This window comes from Coloeus monedula, assembly GCF_965178545.1.
Source record: "Coloeus monedula genome assembly, chromosome: 1".
In the NCBI taxonomy this organism is placed as follows: Eukaryota; Metazoa; Chordata; class Aves; order Passeriformes; family Corvidae; genus Coloeus; species Coloeus monedula.
In genome coordinates this window covers 107,856,007-107,877,062 of record NC_138781.1, presented here as the reverse complement: position 1 = coordinate 107,877,062, position 21,056 = coordinate 107,856,007, and the positions used below count along the sequence as shown (strand labels likewise).

Genomic DNA, 21,056 nt, shown 5'->3' with positions numbered 1-21,056 from the left:
GCTTAAGTGATAATGCTGGCTTCTGCAGTTGCAACTGTCCTGCCTTCCACCAATTTTCCCATGTAAACAAAGAATCTGGAAGGAGAAAATGGACAAATGAGACCACATCTTAAATGACTGTAGTGGAGCTGTTGGAGCTAGTCTCTCCGTGCTCCATGTTGTATCCCCTCATTGAATAGATTAAAAACTTCATATCCACTGTGAGTGCTTTAATGAGCAGTAAACAGTTTTCAAGCTTTGAATCAAAAAACCTGTTGAAATTGGATTGTGTATTCAGTCAGCTGCCTCAGCAAATATTTTTCTTCCTGTGCTGCACACAAACCAGCAGATTGCAGGCATCCTTGAATAAAGGGAGAAAATAAGCATTCTCCCTGTACTTACAAACTGCTCATTTTAACACGTGTATTTTGTTAATTCCCCAGCTCAATTCAGTAGTGAATTTCCAGTGCACAGCTTTGTAGAAGTTGTAGGATATGTTTAGTGTTAACAGTGTTATTAATCCATTAGCGGATCTCCTGCTCTAAATCCTGCTTCTTAATTTCTGTGTAATATCCAGGCTCCTTGATCAATTTGCATATTAATTTACGTTCATAAATAAAAGCTGTGCAACTGGCCATGGTCATGTCCATGAACACTGGTGTATTTGCAGACTGTCCACACCTCATGGACACCCTCCAGGGCATAGTTACAGCATTGCAGTAGTCTGTTGTTTACTAGAAAATATTGAAGTAGAGTATCACTTACTCGTAATCTTGTAATCAGTTTTCCTTAATAGAATTATTTTTTTAATTTATAAACCCCTGAAGATATTGCAGTGTATGTGCAGATCTTACTGTCATGATTTTAAATCCATAAGCTGTATGTTTTTCTTACCTTTTGCAAACTGCATTTTCTAGAAGTTTGTGGAGAATAGAATGAAAACTGCTGCTCTACGAGGCAGCATCACACATAATATGCAGAAATTGGGAGTTGAATACAAGAGACTGAGCAATAATATATCTTTATCATTTATGTATGGATTTAGATCTGAGGAAATGTTCCTATTCCTTAAGAACATCATATTGTTTCTCAAAGTATTTTCTTCATTGCTCTTATAATTTAACTTTGTGTAGCTACTGATCTTCTTCATGGCTATTGAGGAAGAAATCTCTTGCTTACAAGTGGCTATGGACTTCTTTGAAAGTAGAAATTACTCAGGCAGGTTCTTGCATGAAGACTGCTGCTTTTTTCTGTTACTCCATTCCTTTTAATTCCAGTATAGTATTTTATTGTATTATATCCAGCTTCCCTGAAAACTGTAGAATGAAAATAACATTGTATAGTATTTATTTAAAAAGAGATGTTTGAATCTCAAAATTATTTAGTGGAAATGACATAACACATTCATCCCATATAGACTTAAAGAACTAGGATTGTCTCTTTTAGGTGAGAATTGGCCTTCCCGTTTTCTTGAGAATCCAAGTAAACTGGTCAGTCAGACCTTGCCAGATCTATTTTCTACATAATTTGTGAAAACTGAGTAACAGCATGGCATCATATTCTATCATAAGAAAAGTACCTAGTTTGTGTCTTCTTTCCACCCTGCCTCACATAGCAGGATGGAACCAGGTGGAATCTGATGGTTTGAGTGCCATCAACAACTTTGCTGGAGCTGAAAGTGTGTTGTAATGAATCTTTGCATTCCAGTCATAAGCAATTTTGAAGCAGTAGTTAGCTGTCTTTGAATATCAGAAACTCAGGCGTACAGTTCCAGAAGCAATATTTCCGATTCTGGTAAGATGGGCTGTGTGATCTCACAGATTGTTGCATATTCGTTTGCATATGTTCAGACTCCTGGAATTTTCTTTTGTATCTTCCTCATTGATCTGTACTTCAGTACCATTGTGCATCAGCATTTTCCTTCTCTGTGACAGGTTGAAAAGGAAGGATCAGTCAGACCTGACATGACTTTCCATTTTGAATATTTCCTTCAGATCCCCTCTAACTTCGTTCTTTTTTAGACCAAATTATTTTAGACAGTTTTGCTTTCTTAAGTTCTTTTAAACTGTGACAAGACTTTACTCCTTTTTCCATGCTTTCCTGTTGTTCTGTAAATTGGCCTTGACAACCTGAAAACTGGTGAGTTAAATGGTGTAATATTGGCTTGTAAAAGCACTTTGCTTCCTGTACCAGGATACTTTCATCTTGTACTTACGAACTCACCATTTTTCTGTGTTCTTTTTAAAAAGAAATTAAGCAAAGAATGTAAAGATGATTAAGAAGCTTTGAAATGGTCTTTGGATTGTTCCAAGTATCATAAATGTAAATTCATTGAAAGTCTGTTTTCTGGCTTGGTACCAAAATATATTGCCATAGTTTCAGCAAAATTTGTTGAAATAGAAAACAATGTTATAGAGAACACAGTTCCTCAGACAATGAAAATCTTATTTTATGATCTAATGGCACATTTTAGCCTGCAGTAATAGATAAGGTTTCTCAGTTCTTACAATTCGCTACTAAGCGTAGGATTTCAAGGTCATATTATTTGATTTGGACTGACTTTGGATCACAGCTGTGCTTGTTTGCAATCTGGTCACATTCTGTTAAGTCTTTGGTAATGCATCTAACTTCACACTCGGGTAAATCAAACTGATGAACAAAAATGTATGTATTAAGAAGTCTTAGAATAACTTGTATTCCACTGCTGGTATTTTATGAAAAACAAGCAAACCAAAAAAGAGGCTTTCTAACCTTGGTAGAAAGTGGTATAACCACATCTGCTACAGTTTGGTTCTGAGAAACTGTCAATCTGACTGAAATGAAGACTTCTAGAATAAACTGCTAATTCTTGCCACCATATAAGGTGATCATTTTGCATACTATATATGATATCTAACCTTTAATCACAATTGCTGTGTCCTTGTGCTTGTTACAAATTTCTAATTACTAAATTGCAGTGACATCAAAGAAAAAGTACTCAGATAAAGAAATCTTTAAATTAGTTAAGTAAAAAAAAAATCAGCAGCAAAAGTCTTTCATCTTGACCTAATTTACTTGAAATTCTATGCCTGATGTGAAGATTAATAACAGGTGGCCTTTTAGGGAGCACTCAGCTTGAGTCTAATGTTCTAGTTGTTCTTTTATTATCCCAAACATCTATAACTAAAGGATTTTTTCACCGTGCCCTTTGTTCACAATATGGGACTGTAATTGAGTTCATATTTCTCGCCCAACCTTTCAGCTGTAATTAATATTTTATTATATCAGATTTTATCACTAAATAGCCTAGCAGCAGGGTATTGAGCCACACGCACGCTCCCACACACACATACACACACAAAAGCCATAGTGACTTATTGATGCCAAGCAAGTTGTATGTAATGAGTTGTGGTTGAGAGAATTCAAAATAAATTCATGGTACCCAGCTAATATTCCAAAGCAATTTAGAACTGATCTTATCTTGATCAAACCAGGACAAAGAGAAATTAAAGTTAAAAGACTGAAATATTCAGTGTTGTGTTACTATATCAGACATGTGGCATCTAACAAAAATGGTCTGTGCAAGACCAGCTATTATCATGATTATATTTTAGGAGCAAGACCAGTTTAGGTCAGACGCTTTTTGTACTAAGTTACACACTGTCCTCTGAGCTCTGCTAAGCACTAACACCTCCACAGCATGACAAATACAAAAGTCTGAACATATAAGTTGATTTGCTATTTGTCCTTTAAACTGGAATAAACCAAGATTATTTCCTTGCACTACACTGCATACCAAAGGGATGGTGGGTGTTACTCAGCTATTGTGATGGAAATAAGGTGTTTTTAATACAAATTTTGAAAAATGGAGAAAGTCTTATCATATAAGTATCTGTAAACAAGATTGGAGAGAAATGTTTCATAAACCTAGATAACTTTGATGATCGGTGGTTTTCATTATAAAAGCTTCCCACATAACTTGTGACTAACTGGCATCCCTGTTCTCAGCAGGTTTTTACACAGAAGTCTCTGCCCTCCCTCACCTGTCCCTCTCTGTCTCTCCCTTTTTCCTCTGCATCCCTCTCTCTCCCCATCTCCCTCTTGCCCTCTTCCTCCTTCACTCATTGCTTTGAATAGGTGATTGCTGGAAGAAAGTACTCAAATTAAGAACAGATCACTAGCAGGATAGTATAGAACAAGCTCTATACTTTAAATGGCTTGTTCATTGTTTGGTAACAGCAGAAATAGCCTCTTGAAATCTGTACCTGCAACTTTCTTTTTAAATTATTTTTAGTTGTTTGTACATACCCAAGCCACTTAGAGGATGAGTAGGCCCTTCTTCCCCAAGGGAGAGCTCCGTTGCAGAGGTGAAGAGGAGCTAAGCCTCCTCACTTGGTCAGGAGAGGAACTGCCATGTCTTTCTGGCTACAGAAAAGTGTAGTCTTGCTGTGGTGGGAAGGATGGCCTAGGAGATCCAGCCCTGAGACTCGATGCAGATGTGAGCAGAGTTTTATATCTGGTGGGGTAGGGACAATCTGTTTAGCTTTCTGCAAGTCAATATATCATGCTATCTTCATTCCCATATCTAAAGTTAAAATAAGTGGAAATAGCCTTTTGCACTCTAAAGAAAAAGAGCAAAAGATACCTATGTATGATTGTGAACAACTTGGCAGTGGTGAGGAGTGTTGTAATAAGCAGATGTATGTATAGCTCACTTGACACTGTCCGTGCCTTAACTGTGCCTCCCCTGATGGGGGAGACTTTTTAGAGTCTTTGCCAAGAGTCCAAGAGACGAAGGGGAGCTTCAGCCTTCACTGCTTTCAGATAGCTGTTTATTAAGTCTTATCAGAGAAATAGAGCCACTAACGTGACCCAGATATAGGACAAAGCAGAGAATGCAGGAGAATGCCAAATTATCACGATTACACAGCCTTTTTAAAGGTAAATTAACCAATGGTCACTAAAAGTGTACATTATTTTTACTTTTCTACCAATGTGTAATAAATCGTCTTGTCACGTAGACAGGAACTGCGGAATTCTTTAGCGAATCATCCCAAACTACTTCTACTGCAGAATATGGAGTAGTAGAAGAAAAAGAAGAAAGTCTGGAGATCAACAGCAATCCTCCATTTTAAAGTTTTTTGCTTTTCTCTATTTACTATATTAATAAACCCAAAAACTCTACATTTTTTCACCCTGTGACAATCTTACATAATATTCTATCACCTAGTTCACACCAGTGTAGATTCTAATTCTTCCCAGAGGGTAGGCAGTTTTCTCCATGGACAAAGGTCAAAAACAGTGTTGTCCAGGGGGGTAGAACCCTTCAAAACAGGCAGAGAAATATTCTCTGCACTTTGGGTTCCCACACTCACTCTCTGAAAACTTTTTTTTTTTTTTAATTTACCTTTTCCAAGTTGACCACCAGAAAATTTTAGAATAGTGGCTTTGTGGACTATTTTGTGGAATTAGTAACCTCACAATCTCTCTGTGGTTTGCATTCATTTTAAAGCCAAGTTGTGAGAAGACTGTAAAGAAAGTAGGAGGCATCCCTGTTTTGTACTGCTTGGTAATGAAGTTGGTCTCAAAGTCCTGGAGGATTTGAAGCTTTAGGTTAGTTCAGTTTAGACCAGCATCATTTAAGTTAGTAATATTGCTGCTTGTGGAGTGAGATCAATAGTATCTGGTTCCTAGAGGGCCTGAGTTGTTTCTCTGTAGGAATAAAACTTTTCACTGGTAAAATGAAGAAAGGGAGTACTCCTTGTCTTCTGTGTGCTATGTTACTTGTCCAAGATCAGAATTTAACTTTTTGATGCGTAAATAAGTTAAAGTTTACACCTGATTTTTTTTCCTGGTTTCCTAAGAAAACAAGTCTTAACAAGATCCTGTTGATCTGCCTGCATATTCCTTCCTTCCCTCATTAATATAGGACCTCTTGGAAATTTTCAAGCAATAGTTTGAATTTTGCATAAATAGTAAGTGTCTCACATACTTTGGAATCTCTGTGAAAGACCCATATTAGCATCTGAAGGGATAGGCTGTGTTAGAGTATGAGTTAGTTCATTTCATTTGGTCCATCAGCAGAGAGCTACAATTCACATACCAGCAAGCCAGTGTGTAGCTCAGAAGCAGCCACAGCATGTGTTGCTTCTTTACCAGCCAGTGTTTGGGAGATACTAAAAGGAGCTGAGCATATTGAGGGTGGGAGCTGGGTATCACAGGTGACATGTGGAATGGAGATGGGATTATGGCATGTTCTTGGGTACACATTCTGAATTTCTTGCAGTAAAACTTGTAGTGCCTTAGTCTATTTATAAGGCTTTGAAGCATCTTCTGTTTCAAACGGCCTTTAAAAAACCCAGTCCCTGATCAATGTAAATGTCCCAAGTACATGGAAAGAGCTGTCAGCAGAGATGTTTTACTGTTGCCAAAAAGTTAATGGTGACATATCCATCAAAAAGATTATAAGCTTATGTTTACCAGAGTTATTTATGGAAGAATCCAAGCATCAGTTGGTAGACCAATTCAAAAAAATGCTCAGTAGATCACAGTGAGTGTACTGAGATCTTGTAGGCAGTTATTCTTGGATAACAATTCCCCCCTCCAGTCTTAGGAAAGTATATAATACGATTTCTCAACTCTATTATGAAAGAAAGTAATTTTATAAATTACGCACAATTTGTTTGTAAAAGGTATTTGATTTCATAATATAGCTATGAAATCAAACACTTTGCAAGCATACTGTGTGTAATTTATAAAAACGTAGCTGACTGCAAGTTGTTAAAAATGCTTTAAGTGTATCTATATTAGATAGACTTCATTTTTATTGTATCTTTCCTACTACCAGTTTTTATTTTCACTTCTTATTTACCAAACAGGATGATACATGTCAAGCTGTTTTCAGTACATTATCTGTTCTTTTATTTTCTTCTTTCCTTCTCTACATTCCTACCTTGTGTAATCTTTTGTATTCTTGAATATTTCAATCTTTTCCTAGTTTTGTTTTGTCTCTCTCTTTGTTTTTCTTTCTATTTTCATACGCACAATTGCCTATCTGCAACATTTCTTTTTTTCTGTGAAAAAACCCAAACTAAACCAAAGCAAAAAAAAAAAAAAAAAAAAATCACAAACAAACAAAAAACTCCTAACCAAACAAAAAAAACCCAAAAACACCAAGGGAAAAAAAAAACCACCACAACCAAAATATGTTGCCAGATCTCTGGTGCCCTTCTTAGTTTGTCACTCTTAGCAGATAGATCTCATTGATCCAGTATGGAGCACATTAGGGGAGCTCTGTAGTCAAAGATGTCTTTTTCTTGTCCAGCATATAACAGCTGAAAGAAATTATGAATGTGGAGTCAAATGTTCTCTTGTATTATATTACTTACACCTGTAGAAAACTACTTTGAACTCCTTGTGAAACAGTACTATTTTAAATAGGGTTAATTTTATTTACATTTTGTACTCACTTTGTATTGTGCAGGTCTACAGACTATGTACAAAATTTATTTTTTTTCTTGACATTTTTGAATTTGAATAAAAAGCAGCCAAAAACATAAATCTGTATTAAGTATGGAGATACAGGCCACAGTGAAGTTATCAGTGTTTCAGAAAAAGTATGTTTCTGATCATAGGGGATTTTTGTGGCCTGCAGTATTTTAGAACATTTATTTTTTTCAGCAGAAGAAACAATAATTAAAAACTTTCCCTTCAAAATAACAAATAGATGTATATGATTACCTTTACAGAAGAAAAAGAAAGGTAGAATTATGTGGTTATTGCTAGGTATGCAGAATTGCTAATACATTGTGTCTCATCAAGTGGATCATATCAGTCTAGAGCAGTACCCAGCCCCTGGGAGAGTAGGGGTGGGGAAACTCTATTTATAGATGATTAAGGAATTTCAGGTGTGGAAATGTACATAACAGTTGTGAAGACGTAGTTGCATCTTGTCGTCTTGGTCAACCTGTTTGTGGTAGTTCTGACAGTCACTCTGGTAGGCCAGTGCAGTGGTATCATTCCCAAGTCCTAGCTGGGAACCAGTATTTAAAAAATTAGAAATAATTAACCATGGAGTGGTATAACCAGGGAGAAGAAGAATATCCTTTCATCAATATTTATCAAGGATTAGGGGGGTTGGGAGGGTTGAGAGAACAGTTTTGATCCCCTTGCCAGTTCACAAATCTCAGTTAACAAGAGAGCAGTCTCTTGTGCCACAGTTATTGTTGGCGTTATGTCTAAACACCATTTATATATATGTTGGGTAAATGGTTGTTATAAATTTTAATATGCTGTTTCAATAGTAAACTAATACTTCTTTTGAATAAGTGTAGGTTAGCATATATATTGAATTTATTGATTTTTTGCAAAGGATGGATGGGATGAAGTTAAAACTGCAGTCCATCAGCAGGCTGTATGTTGTAAAACCAAGTACAGATTATCTACTGCCGCCTACATGTTGGCAATCTTTATTGTCTGCTAAGTAACAAAGTACAAACTGCAATCCTTAAAAGATTTTCTACTCTCTCTCCTTCTCTACTAACAAAACAAAACTATGTTTTCGATTGTCATTTGTGATAACTGAACCTGAAGGCAGAAAACATTTCAGAAAGGTTTTGTGAATGGTGTATGATTGCCTGCAATTACAAGGCTGAAGATCTGCTGGACACTCTCTGCCCCTGACAGGTGTACTTAGATTCTCTAAAACAATGAATCTATACTAGGAAATAAGGTAAAAAGTTAAACACCCAGTGTCATCAGGACTAAGTGGCACCCATCTGGCCACTGGAAAGTAGGAGTGTGCATCGTTGTCTTCTTTTCCTTGCAGATTTTCTTCTAGGAATTTTAAATCCTAGGGAGTCCAGATTTGCAAAAGAGAAATATATTACTTCTTCTCTGTCTGGAAAAAGAATTTGAATGTATTATGAATTTATGGTGGCCATTAAATTACCACTTTTGGAGCCTATCCGTCTCTTCTGCAATTAAGGTATTATGTAGCACGTTTTCCTTCTCAAGGGAATTGAACCCGTTGTCATATCCTCCCCTGGTGACTGTCCTTGGAGGAAAGAACAAGAAAAATGCCTTTAACTTCCAGTGACATAATGCTTTCCATTTGAAAACTTGTCAGGATTTCCTGTATAAAACCGTAGGAATGCTAAGGAGAGGTTTGCTTGGATGTATTTTTCCCAGAAAATCTCCTTTGTAAATCCTGACTTTTAAGTCTTTGAGACTGTCCATACAAAAGAGTTGGGCAGTCACAAAGCAGCTTAGGAGTTTTACATTAAAAACCAGATACTGTTCCCCAGTGGACTTGGGTCTGTGAAGATAAAGCCTATTATGACACCTGAGAGTTTACATTTGGCAGTATCTCTAGGGACTGAACCTAAGCTGTCTTATCTCCTCCTTTACAGCCGTTAAAGGTATTTCTGCTGTGATTGATCTGAGAAATAGGGCTCCTTGCATGACAATGGTAGTGTTGTATAATATTAGTCTCTCTTATGTTCTTGCCAGGTCTGATTCCAAAAGATTTCTTGAATTTCATTTTTCTCCATGGGCTGGAAATTTCAGGTGCTGGTAATAGTATTTCCTGAGAATGAAGACAGGCCCTGCCTTGGAGAGTCTAACCAGACTTAGCTCTTCACCTGCAAAGCTAGTAAATAAAGCCAGGTGTGAAAGTAGAATTCCATTGAAGTTTGAACAAGCTTCTAGCACAAAGTATTTTATTTACTTAGCACCTTCCCTACATTTGTGAAGCAACAGCTGTTCCACGGAGTTAGAAACCTGATTGTGGAGCTTTTGTTTGCGTGGAACCTCCTGGCTTCAAGTAAAGATGCAAACAGAAAGTTAGAAGGATTTCAGACTCCCTTCACTCCAAAAAGCTATAAGGATTTAAGATGCTCTTTGCTCACCCAAAGAAACAGGCAATGCACCTCTAACACTGGTACATTAAGTGCTTAAATGGGAACCATCACAAGAATTTTGAGTTACAAGTTACACAACAAATGTGTTGTAAGAATATTATTTGCAGCATTGCCTAAATCACTTTTTCCCCACTATATAAATTACATATTAATATATTATTTTAAAAATACTCGTTGGCATTGTTGTTGGCATTGGTACAGCAACATAATTTTAGAGGTTTTGTTCAGTCTGCTTGTTTTTCTTCACTCTGAGTTCTATATTTTCATATCTGAACATTATGTTTCTCCGAAGGATTTTTTTTAAGCTTCTTCATCTTTTTTTAGAAGCTATAGTGGGCAATGCTGTATTTTGCATAAAGCCCAGAAATTCTCTGATCCACCAAATAAAATGTCCCTGAAATAGACAAGGCTACCTTAAACGTCCTCTCCATGATTAGTAGGTGTACTCATTTGTCCTGCTGCTAATCAAAAACTCCCTGGTCTTACTTGTAGTCGGCAGTTGAACCATGTGTGCTTCCACCTTTGATAAAATATGCAAAATTCTATAGTGGTCAGAGGGACAGGCCTGCTATTCAGCTGGTTCTCTGGCATAGGATCTGTTCTGGAAATATACAGAGTATATTTTATTCACTGTATATTAGGTGTTGCTAGAACTCCTGACCTGCTGGCAAAGCCTGTGTAGCTGTGATGGTGAGACACCTGATAAATCAGAGGTTGTTTATCACCTTTGTTTAATCCCCCTATAATAAATATACAGGCTCTTGCACGGTAAGAGGAAAGTTAGTAGCAATTTCCTGTAGCATTTTTCTATTTGCCTGCTAACCATAAATTTTTAATTCCTGTCCTTTAAAGAGTAATTTCCCTCTTCCATTTCAAGGTACATTACATATGTATAATTACATATAATTTCTAGTACTGTAAAATTTAAAGTTATAGGATAAATTACAAGAATCTAGTGCCATATAAGGATATGGAGAAATAGATAAATATCTACAGTGTTAATCCGTATAAATATGATATGACCGTGTCAGAGAAAAGTGGTGACAGAGATGAAGTTATGTTGCATATTATATAGAAAAAACTACCCAAAGGCTGTATTCTTCTCAAGAAACAGATAATAAACTTGCATAACACATGACGAGCAAAAGATGCAAAACATGAACAAAACAACTGATATATTTTAAAAGTCTTAATGGCAGTACGATAGAATTTTCAGGGGCTACAGAAGTATAGCTGAAACTGTGGGGACCCTATAGACTGTTATGGTTTGAGCAATCAGGTTCTTCATGGACTTAGAACTGAGATAACAGTGTGGGGTTTGGGCTTCTTAATTTTGCCCTCTATTGGAACTGCTATTTTAGTAGAAGAATGCAGTAAAGTGATTCTAACATGCAGACAACTAGGGCTGTGGGAATGAGTAACTTGAAATAATGGTGAATATGTAGATTAAGGGTCATTCTCTTGTTTGACTCTGTAAGCATTAAAAAAAAGCAAGTATGCAAGTCAAAAATACAGAAATAGATCTATAAAAAGTACCAGTTTTGTATATTTATAATAAAGCATGAACTTGCAACAGTGAGCAGAAAACTTCAAATTAGGCTCAAGAGTATCACCATAACAGTCTGCAAAGGTAGCCCAACAGTTCACACAGCTGATCATGGTACTCTTAGTGGATCTTAAGAGCATTGCAGGCATGATACATTACATTTTTTTCCTAGGAAAAAAAAAAAAAAAGAGAAGAATTTGAAGAGGTTTTAAACAGTTGAGGCAGGCCAGATGGAATAAGGAAGTTGCTTCTTCTCGTTTCACAGCTGGATGTCTGAGGCCCATAATAGTTAACTGACTTGCGTAGGATCATGCACAGCAGTTGTATTAAGACCAGTAAATAAATTCAGGTAGTCTTTGTCCATATTCAGTTCCTTAGGCTGTCTCCCTTCTGTAAAACGAATTCTAAAAATGTCTTCAACACTTCAGTTATGTAAAGCATCGAGACTGTTTTAGAGAGACAAAATAGAGCTGATGTTTCAATAATGAAGTAATCAAGCTTGTTTTCCCTTTGTGCGTAATTTGGAATTACTTTGGTGGAGGTGTAATTACAGATTAATAAGTTTCAATTAATAAATGCCTAGATTGTACATGTTAAGGAGTCCTGTATGAAGAATTTAATGAATGAAGTGGAAAGAAGTCCCATGTTTGTATCCTATAGGTCCTTCTTGGAAAGTAATATTGTAACTTCAAATGAGACTTTGGTTAATTAAGATTTGATTTACTGCATTCCAGTAATGTGGAATAATGTCCTCATTCAGGAGGTTACCAAAACCCATCATTTGATGTAGTTAAGACTAGATATATATACTTTAATCTTCTTTGAAATTGTCATTTGTCTAAGTATTCTGGGCATATTTTATTACCATGCTAATATGTTTTCTTTTTGCTTTCATGTCTCTTTTTCAACTCTGAAAAAAATGAGTATATTTATCAGACATTGACACACCATTCCAATTTAAGCAATACAATTTCAATAAATATCTGAGAGACCTGCTACATCTAATTTCTAACAAAAATTAAAGCTATTATGTTCAGATCTGTATCTCTGCATAATCATTTAAATTTGGAACTGGTTTGGAATTGGTAGAATAAAAAGCACTGTAAAAATTTTTTTTTTTTTTTTTTTTTTCTTTTTCCATACACCTTTTTTAATCTCCAAATCTGAAGCATTTGAATCCTAGGTTAAAAATAATTCCCATGTGTTCCTTTCTCAATGCAACAGTGAACTTCAATCTATAAAAATAAATTTTGTATTTAATTTCCAAGGCATTGAAATTCTATAGTACAACTGTGTAATGTGAATTATATTTAAATTACATTTCTTTCCCTCAGAAAGATCAGTCTAAATGCTGCCGATAGCTGATACGCTTTTGGCACCTTTCACTGTAGTGTAGAACTTATTTTCTGGATTACAGATAGGAAGACTTTATTCTCTGAAATGTAGAGGTGTGGAAAAGGAATAATTCAACTTCAAATGAGCCAGAAATCTGACTAATACATAAGAGGAGTAATAGAGTCATGGTGCAGTGCTAGCTCAATTCACTAAGCTTGAACTCTTTTCGGAGTAGGCAGTCCAGCTGTTACATACTAAGGAAAGCAATATTAATGTAGAGAAAGCTTTTGGATTATGATTGTAGTTGGGGTAATTTTGTAAAATTCATTAGCAAGATGATCTCATTTGTACAAATTTAAAAAGTATCGGTGGTAAAATTCTGTCAGGTTTCCATTGACCCAGGTGCTCATAATGTGTTAATTTACATCAGAGAAACAGCAGTGTGTGGAAATTGGCCAGCAGATAGGATTTAGTTATTTTTCATTAGCACTTGGACTTTGATGAAGGGGAACAGAAAAGAGTTGTTTGACCTTTCAGTGCTTAAATTATTAAAGAGAAAATAGATTTGAGGTCTAGATGCTTGCAAATCTGATTCATCTTGTGGAGTAAGGATTAAAAGACATTTTGAGTTTGAAATTGCTCCAGTCAACTTACTTCTTTCTTTAAACTATCTGAAAATGAGTAGATGGCAGGCATTTAAAATGTATACAAGGAGTTGTGCATGTATTATAACTAAATATGGATTTACCATGGGAAAAGGAGCATTTTAATGGCTGATTTGTTTCTAAAATATCTACAGTCTTTAGCTTTAATCACTGAGGGAAAAAATAAGAGAACCCTCATTTCAGCCAGTACTGAAACAGGTCATATTACCTCATCTGGTCTGAAGTCCCTCTTACATTCAGTCCTGATGCAAGAAAGAAGTAACTTAGTTTTCTATCCCTCATACTTTAGTGAAACTGAGGGATCCTTACATTTGCTGGAGTATTAGGCAAGCGTATCTAGTTTCACTACCTTGCAAGAATAAATGTTTACATTACCTTCTGCATTTTTTTCCCAATATTCCATTTAAATTTGCAAGTGGTATTTATTGTAGATTCACTGAAAATTAATAGTTAGAGGAGGCAACATGCTGTCTTCAAAGTAGCTTGGAATCCCAGTTCTAAGCAACTCTATTTTGTTCTGGAAAATTAATTGTGAAAATTATGTCAAAAATTGATTTGTAATAGAAAAACAAGATTGTAATGTAGATATTCCAAGGCTAGTTTTTTTACAAATCAGTTCTCACAGGATCAAAGAAAGAGTGTTGTGGATTGACCTTCATTTACTAGTCAGCATGGAATTAATCAACTAATTAAAATATTTCTGCTTGATATGAAGACTTTGTTGCACAGAGCTGCAAAATGTACAGGCAGAGGCCTTCAAGTGAACCCTCAAGACATTTCTGTGTCCCTGGCTGTACTAAATTTATGCATGGTTAGATTTCTGCATGAAGTTTAGCATTAAATTAAAACATTTAAATTTGGGTGTCCACTTCTAGATGTCTACATGTGAGCTGAGTATTTAGTTATTACAATCAGTGGAGTCTGAGGAGCAATTAGGTTGACTCAAAGTAGACACCGTCTTTCTGCTGAGTTCTCTGAGAACTGTAGATATATAGTAGATATATATAGACATATATAGACATCTTCATGAAGGCAGATAGATTTAAGTGTGTTAACATTAAACTAAAGCCCCACCATGTTGAAAGTCTAAATCAGGCAGAAGAAGAGGTATTAATTGCATTCTCAGTGTTAAATTTTCGGGCATTTTTTGTGAGCATAGAAGTGCAGAATCTCCTATTGAAGATGCTAGATCTTAAAAACATAGTCAACAGGGTCTGTGGCACATGATCAGTAAGTCTGGTAAAAAAACAGTAACATGGTCAAGAGAATTGGTGTTTTCTGCATATTGGTGATATTTAAGTATGAAGATTCTGCAGACCTGAAATGGTGGTGTTATAGAATCATAGAATGGTTTGGGTTGGAAGTCCGACCCCCTTATTGTGGTCAAGGGACACCTTCCCCTTGCCACGTTGCTTAAAGCTCCATCCCTCCTGTCATTGGACAGTTAATCTCTTTATTTCTAAACCAGACTTGCCTTCAGAAGGAGAGTAGCCATAGCTGTGCAGGGACATCACTAAGCCAATAAACCCTGTTGGGTCCAGACTGAGAGGGTCCTGCAGAAGCTCAGCCCATGTGTCCCTGTACTTTGGGCAGAATCTCCTTTAAACATAATCCTCTACCTACAGATGACAGAACATTAACATGTCAGAAGTCTCTCTGGATATTTGATATTTAAGAAACTTAGCTTACCCAGAGATTCCTGGTTTTTATGAAACATCAACTCAAAAGATCATAAATTGTTATGGATGTAGATGATATGCAAAAATGTGGACACATTGCCACTTTGACATAAATTATCAAGACTGACTTGCTTACTGGGATTCAAGATTCCAGGAGACAAATACTGATTAAGAATCACTGGTCCCCAGTGAAGCAATAAACTTGTAAGCCAAACCTCTTTAGAGATATGAACTTCCCACTTCACAAATTTAGAAGCACTGACTCAGTCTTTTACAGCAACTGCAAGGGTATAATGATTACACTGTTCACATGTACAGCAGAAATTGCAATTTCTTTGTTCCTGTTTGAATGTCCATAGCACCTTTACAGTGGAGAGGGGTGGACTGGTCTCTCTAGGTCCCAGTACAGCAAAGACTGCAAGTGCAAGCTGACTTGCTTTGCAGAATGCAGAAACTTAAAAATATGGTTATCTATAAAATGAGTAAAAGTGCTTTTCTGAGTGATAATAGCTTCCATCAAGAAGTGTTATATACCTGCTCAGCAATAGTCAATATGCCACTGAAATTTTACTTTACTCTCTGCTTTTATAAATATTTATAATGTCATCAGTTAGGCAAATACTGGCCCCTGTCTCTTTGTAATTGTGCCTTCGTTTTTATCTTAGTACTAATTTAATTTCACTTAGGTAAGATAAACAGGTTGGAGAAGGGAATCTATATCTTGAGGGTTGCTTTGATGAACAAAATAATACTTAATTCCATGTTTTAGCACTGATAAAGCACACTTTTTGTGTACAAGAGTTTTAACAAGAAAATGTTCTGTGCATTCACTTGTGTGAAAAGCTGTGGTGTATATGGCTAATTTTGTTTTTCCAAAACAAAATGAGTTTGAAAGCATGAATCTATTCCGCAGATTTATACACCTGAATATGAAAATGACATTTTCTTCCTGTGTTCTTTTTTTTTAACAGCTCTTTTTTTCCAGTAAATATTGACATGCTATTATGGTTTTAGGATGGTTTGACTGCCCAAGTTTTAAAATAACCACTGTTTCCTTCATTCTTTCCTTTCTACACTCTTAGTGTCTATCAAATCGTTGTTGAAGAAGAGCGCCCACGGAGGACCAAAAAGACAACTGAAATCCTAAAGTGCTACCCAGTGCCCATTCATTTCCAGAATGCCTCACTCTTGAATTCCCAGTACTACTTTGCTGCAGAGATTCCTGCCAATGGTTTACAAGCTGCTCAGCCTTTTACTATTGGTGATAACAAAACCTACAGTGGTTTCTGGAATACTCCTCTTCTTCCTCATAAGAGCTACAGCATCTATTTTCAAGCTGCTAGCAGAGCCAATGGGGTAAGTCTTGCAACAGGCGTGATTTTATACAGTGTTTGTGTGTAAATAAATGATTGGCATCAACTAGCAGGATGCCCAATTTAGTTGCTAATGAGAAAATGAAGTAACCGTGAAGTTTAACACACTGAGTTTAAAAAATAGCAGTTTTCCTAACACAATATTGCTTCATGATTAAAGGTTACAGGAAAGAGGAGGGGAAAACCACACATTTTGCCAGTAGTGAGCAAGCAAAGTAGTATGTTACCATTCTGTCTTATTAGCTAAAAGCTGTCCAGTGACTGTGTTTCACTGGCTTTTTTTCTTCCTTTTTGTTTGTTTTTGTTTTCTGGCTTTGAACAGGAAAATTTTGTGATTTCTTTTGTTAAGTTTAAGCCAAACTTGATAGTGGATTTCAGCACATCTGTCTTGGCATGTCCAGTCATGTTACCTTAGTTTGTAACGTCTTGATCTCCCTTTTTCTCATTTGGTTGCCCTGATTGGATTAGAAACCACTTTTTTTGGTCCCTTTCTGCAAATAAAGAAAAAGAAAGAGAAGTAGATGGAACTGAAATGAAAAGTGTTTAAAAAGATCCTCACAGATCATGTTTCATCAGACTAATTCTTTTTGGAACTGTTTTTCATTTCCTGGACAGACCTACCCAGAGTCCTTCAATTCTTGATAAGCTTTGGCTGTCTGTGCTGACAGCCTGGAAATGTTTTCTGTCAGAAACCATAATGGACCCTCATTCACAGGGCACCAACAGTGCAGAAATGTGAAACACCATTGATTATTTTTTCTTTCTAAAATTGTCTAACATGATGCCTCAAACTATACTTTCTGTAAGAAAAGAAAAATCTCCCAAGGTCATTATGTTGCCAGAGTTAAAAAGCAGAACACTTCCCTGTGTTCTTGGGAATATCTTTCACATTTTCTACTTTTAGAGGAATCTTAAGTGAAATGTTTAGCTACCATACCCAAGCAGTATTTGTCCATATTATGAATGCACTTTGGAGTTAGCTAATAAGCAGTTAAATATGGAATGAGGTGCATTCTTCTCTGACATTTTATCAGTACTTGGAAGAATAAAAACATGGATGACGTTCTCTGTTTAGAAACACAAGATGTGACCTTTTTCCTCTTTATTTGACACAGGAAACTAAAATCGACTGCGTCAGGGTAGCCACAAAAGGTATGTTTGTATTATGTCATGTATTCTGTACTTCATCTTGTTGACCTTCCCCTCACATGGTCTTTGCAAACTTCCAGAAGTGTTTCTATTGCTGAAATACATCACTAAACGTATTATAGAATTTTCATAGAATCATTTGCATCCCTAGCTAAGATTTAGGAAATTTATTTGTTTGTTTGTTTGTTTGTTTGTTTTTAATCAATAAGTGTATTAATTACTTTTGGTTGTCTACTTGAACACAGGGTTTTTAAAATATATTCTGTGGGTTTTTATATGATCTCACAATAAATATTTTGTACTTACATATGTGTATATATATATACAGTAGAGTTGTAAAATTGCCAGTTGCAGAGTACGTACTGCTTATATATCCATAGTGAAAAATTGCCCCTTAGATGTAAGCAATTGCCTTAATTTAATTGCTGTGTAAAAGAGAAGCAGAGAAATCATGTTCTTCATTTTAATGGCACAGATCAGCTATATTTATTCGACTGTCAGCACATGATACTACCATTTATGGGATAAGTTTGTATAATTGAGACAGTGCTGGCTATAGGTTTTGTCCCCAAAAAGGGAAAAATAAACATGCTGCTGGTCTGTTTATCTTTGGGGACTAGATCTGTCTGTGATTATCTTTGTAGTCTCAACTTTTTAGTACCTTTAGCTGTTGGCAACTTAAAAGCCTGAAAAAGAAGTGATGGAATAGTACAGTTACTTGGAGATTGTATAGAGGAACAGAAAAGAGTGTGCTGCTGTGAGTAGGAACAGGTAATATCAGCACAAGCACCTGGCAAGAGGATAAAACAGAAACTGCTTCATCTCTATACCACTGCACCTTGCAGGAGATCATGCTTGTCTCAGTGACTATCCTTAATGGAACTGATTCCACCATGATTTCCTCTACATGTAGACTTCACAATTCCATCACCACCACTAAGACTAAATGGGGTGGATAAGAATCTCATTACTTTAAAGTAACAGAAATGTTAGCATAAAGTTGCCCTTGTTGAAAGTTTGGATACTCCCTAATGTGACAAATACATTTTTATGCCTCTTCAAACAGATTCCTGGCTTCTTTTCTTCTCCAAACCAAAGGAAGTAGTTTTAATTTTAATTTACTAACTGACTGCTTACTAAACCACTGAAATCTTTCAAATATCTGAACTCAACCCAAATATAATATAGATGAGAGATTAATTCCAGATGCAATTGAAATCTTGTATTGTTTTCAAGTAGCTTCAGTGATACCAGTAGTGAACTGTGTTACATCAGAAAACATAATAGATTAGATGATTAGAGGAATGGATTTTAAATTACTTGAAGATTTGTATTCCAAATCACTAATGGATGTCCAACTATTTAAATTACGTGTCTGACTGAAGATTTTTACTCTCTCATTTGAGAAGTGAGGGTAACTTTGTGGATTGGAATAGCTCCCATAGCAACAAGCTACTTTGAGCTAACACATTTGGCAATGGAGATGTGAGAAATGCAGCTTTTCTTTTAAACAAATCTCCCTACATTTCTGTTTTGAAAGCACGTTTCAGATTTTTTCATAATAAAATTATGTGAGAGGTTGTTGTGAGGACTTTTTTTTTTGAAACCAGAGGTATCCTTGATGGTATGTATAGTCCCTGGTGCAAAACTTTCTTGGGGGCAACAGTAAAGCATTGATTTCCATGATTTTAAATGGAATGCTTGTATTATATTTTTAATCTGTATTAATTTTAAAAAAATTAAATGGAGACCATGATGTATTTTAATGTGGTATTAACAATAGCTGTCTGTACAGATGTTTTCCCTTTAGATCTAACAGAGATACTTAAGGGAAAAGCAGAATTCTGTGCCCTCTTTGGACCTCCCACATTTGGGTTAGAAAAAAAATAGCAAAAATGCTCTATGTCTGTAGGTCAGAAATCACTATACCTGCATTGGGAAAAGACATGAAATTGTCCTCTCCCATTCTCCTCCCCTCTGTTCAACCCCCACAAACTGCTCAGTGCAGCATTCATGTTGTCTGTACCCCAGTAAGCAAAGGCTGCTCTGACCACTCTGTCAGATTTCTTAGAGACTCGCACCATTTTCCACTGAGCTTTGAGACTACAGTGTAGCTACTAGACAGTAAGCTGCTTAAGCTCTGAGTGCTTGTTATGTCCATCTACGGATGCGCTGTAGTGCTCCTGACAAATAAGGTTGGGAATGCTCTCCACTACAACATCTGGTTTTCACACACCAGTAACTTTCCTGAAATATTTGTAATCTGGGCTTCTCTTCAGAAGTTCGAGTCCGGTGGTTTTTAAAGCTAGGGGAAGTGCTTTAGGCCATTCATGTATGAAACTGGTGCAATCTTCTTTTGAAATAAGGTCTGATCCTGAAAATACCTACAGCCTTGTGTAGGCCATTGGAATCAGTAGACATACTGTGGATTTTACTACATATGTGAGAAACCATATGCTTTCACAGAATCACAGAATATTCTGAATTGGAAAGGAACCCACAAGGATCATCGAATCCAGCTCTTAAGCAAATGGCCCGTATGGGGGCTCAACCCACAACCTTGGTGTTCTTAGCACCATGCTCTGACCAGCTGGCCCTGATCAAGTCAATTATGTACCTACTTTTGAGCACAGAGAATAATCTCCTTGACTAGGTCGCAACTACTCCATCTCAAAGTAGACACTTAAGTATTTTACTAGGTCAAGGCCTGTGCCATAAAACATAACCTGCAAAACCCACATGACAGCACAGCCAACTGTCTGCTTGGTTCTTGAGAGTCCCTGCAATTCCATTCCCATGGAATTTGAGGATTGCACCAAGTGCATCGGGAGCCCTTCCTAGGATCGACGTCCCTCAAGGCAACTTTCAAGATGCTTCACTGAGCCAGCTGAGATTGGCCAGCCCCTCATTGAGTGTATTAAGGACATGTGGTTAGCCTGTTTGAAGTCTGCCCTGAGGACCAATATGGGAGTTCAGAACGTGTCACGAGCGGAGTTGTATCACTTGCTAGTTATATTCCCTTTAATTATCTCATCTCTAGATAATAAAGTTGTTGGTGCTCTTAAGACCTTCTTAAGATCATTGAGAGTTGGTTTTATCGCTGTCATGCAGTGTTCATTCCATGGCCCACCATACACTTTACTTTTTGTTAAAATAAAAACACCTAAATGTAATGTAACAACAGTGTTCTTGTCCCAGATCCAGCAGAACTGTTCTGTACCTTGAGTACACTTTTCCCTCCCCTTGATGTCAGCAGGAATAATGCATGTGCTTTACTGTCAAGCATGTGCTCAACTGGCATACACCAAACCTTGTTGCTGTATCAGAGACCAAGTGCACCAGATAGCTTATTATCATAGTGGCAGTCTTCCTGTTAGAAGAGTACAGCCTATCTCCAGAAAAGTGCAGCCTAATTCTACTGGGTCAAGTGC

The 21,056-nt window shown here is 36.5% G+C and overlaps 1 protein-coding gene across 7 annotated transcripts in view; it reads left to right on the top strand.

The window, feature by feature from the left end:
- PTPRM (protein tyrosine phosphatase receptor type M) overlaps positions 1-21,056 on the top strand; it is a 454,349-nt gene that overhangs the window by 252,833 nt on the left and 180,460 nt on the right. For all 7 annotated transcript variants that reach the window (XM_082290787.1, XM_082290786.1, XM_082290784.1 and 4 more), the window contains exons 12-13: positions 16,186-16,459; positions 17,592-17,628. In XM_082290787.1, the coding sequence (XP_082146913.1) occupies positions 16,186-16,459; positions 17,592-17,628 (311 nt within the window). The remainder of the gene's footprint in view (positions 1-16,185; positions 16,460-17,591; positions 17,629-21,056) is intronic.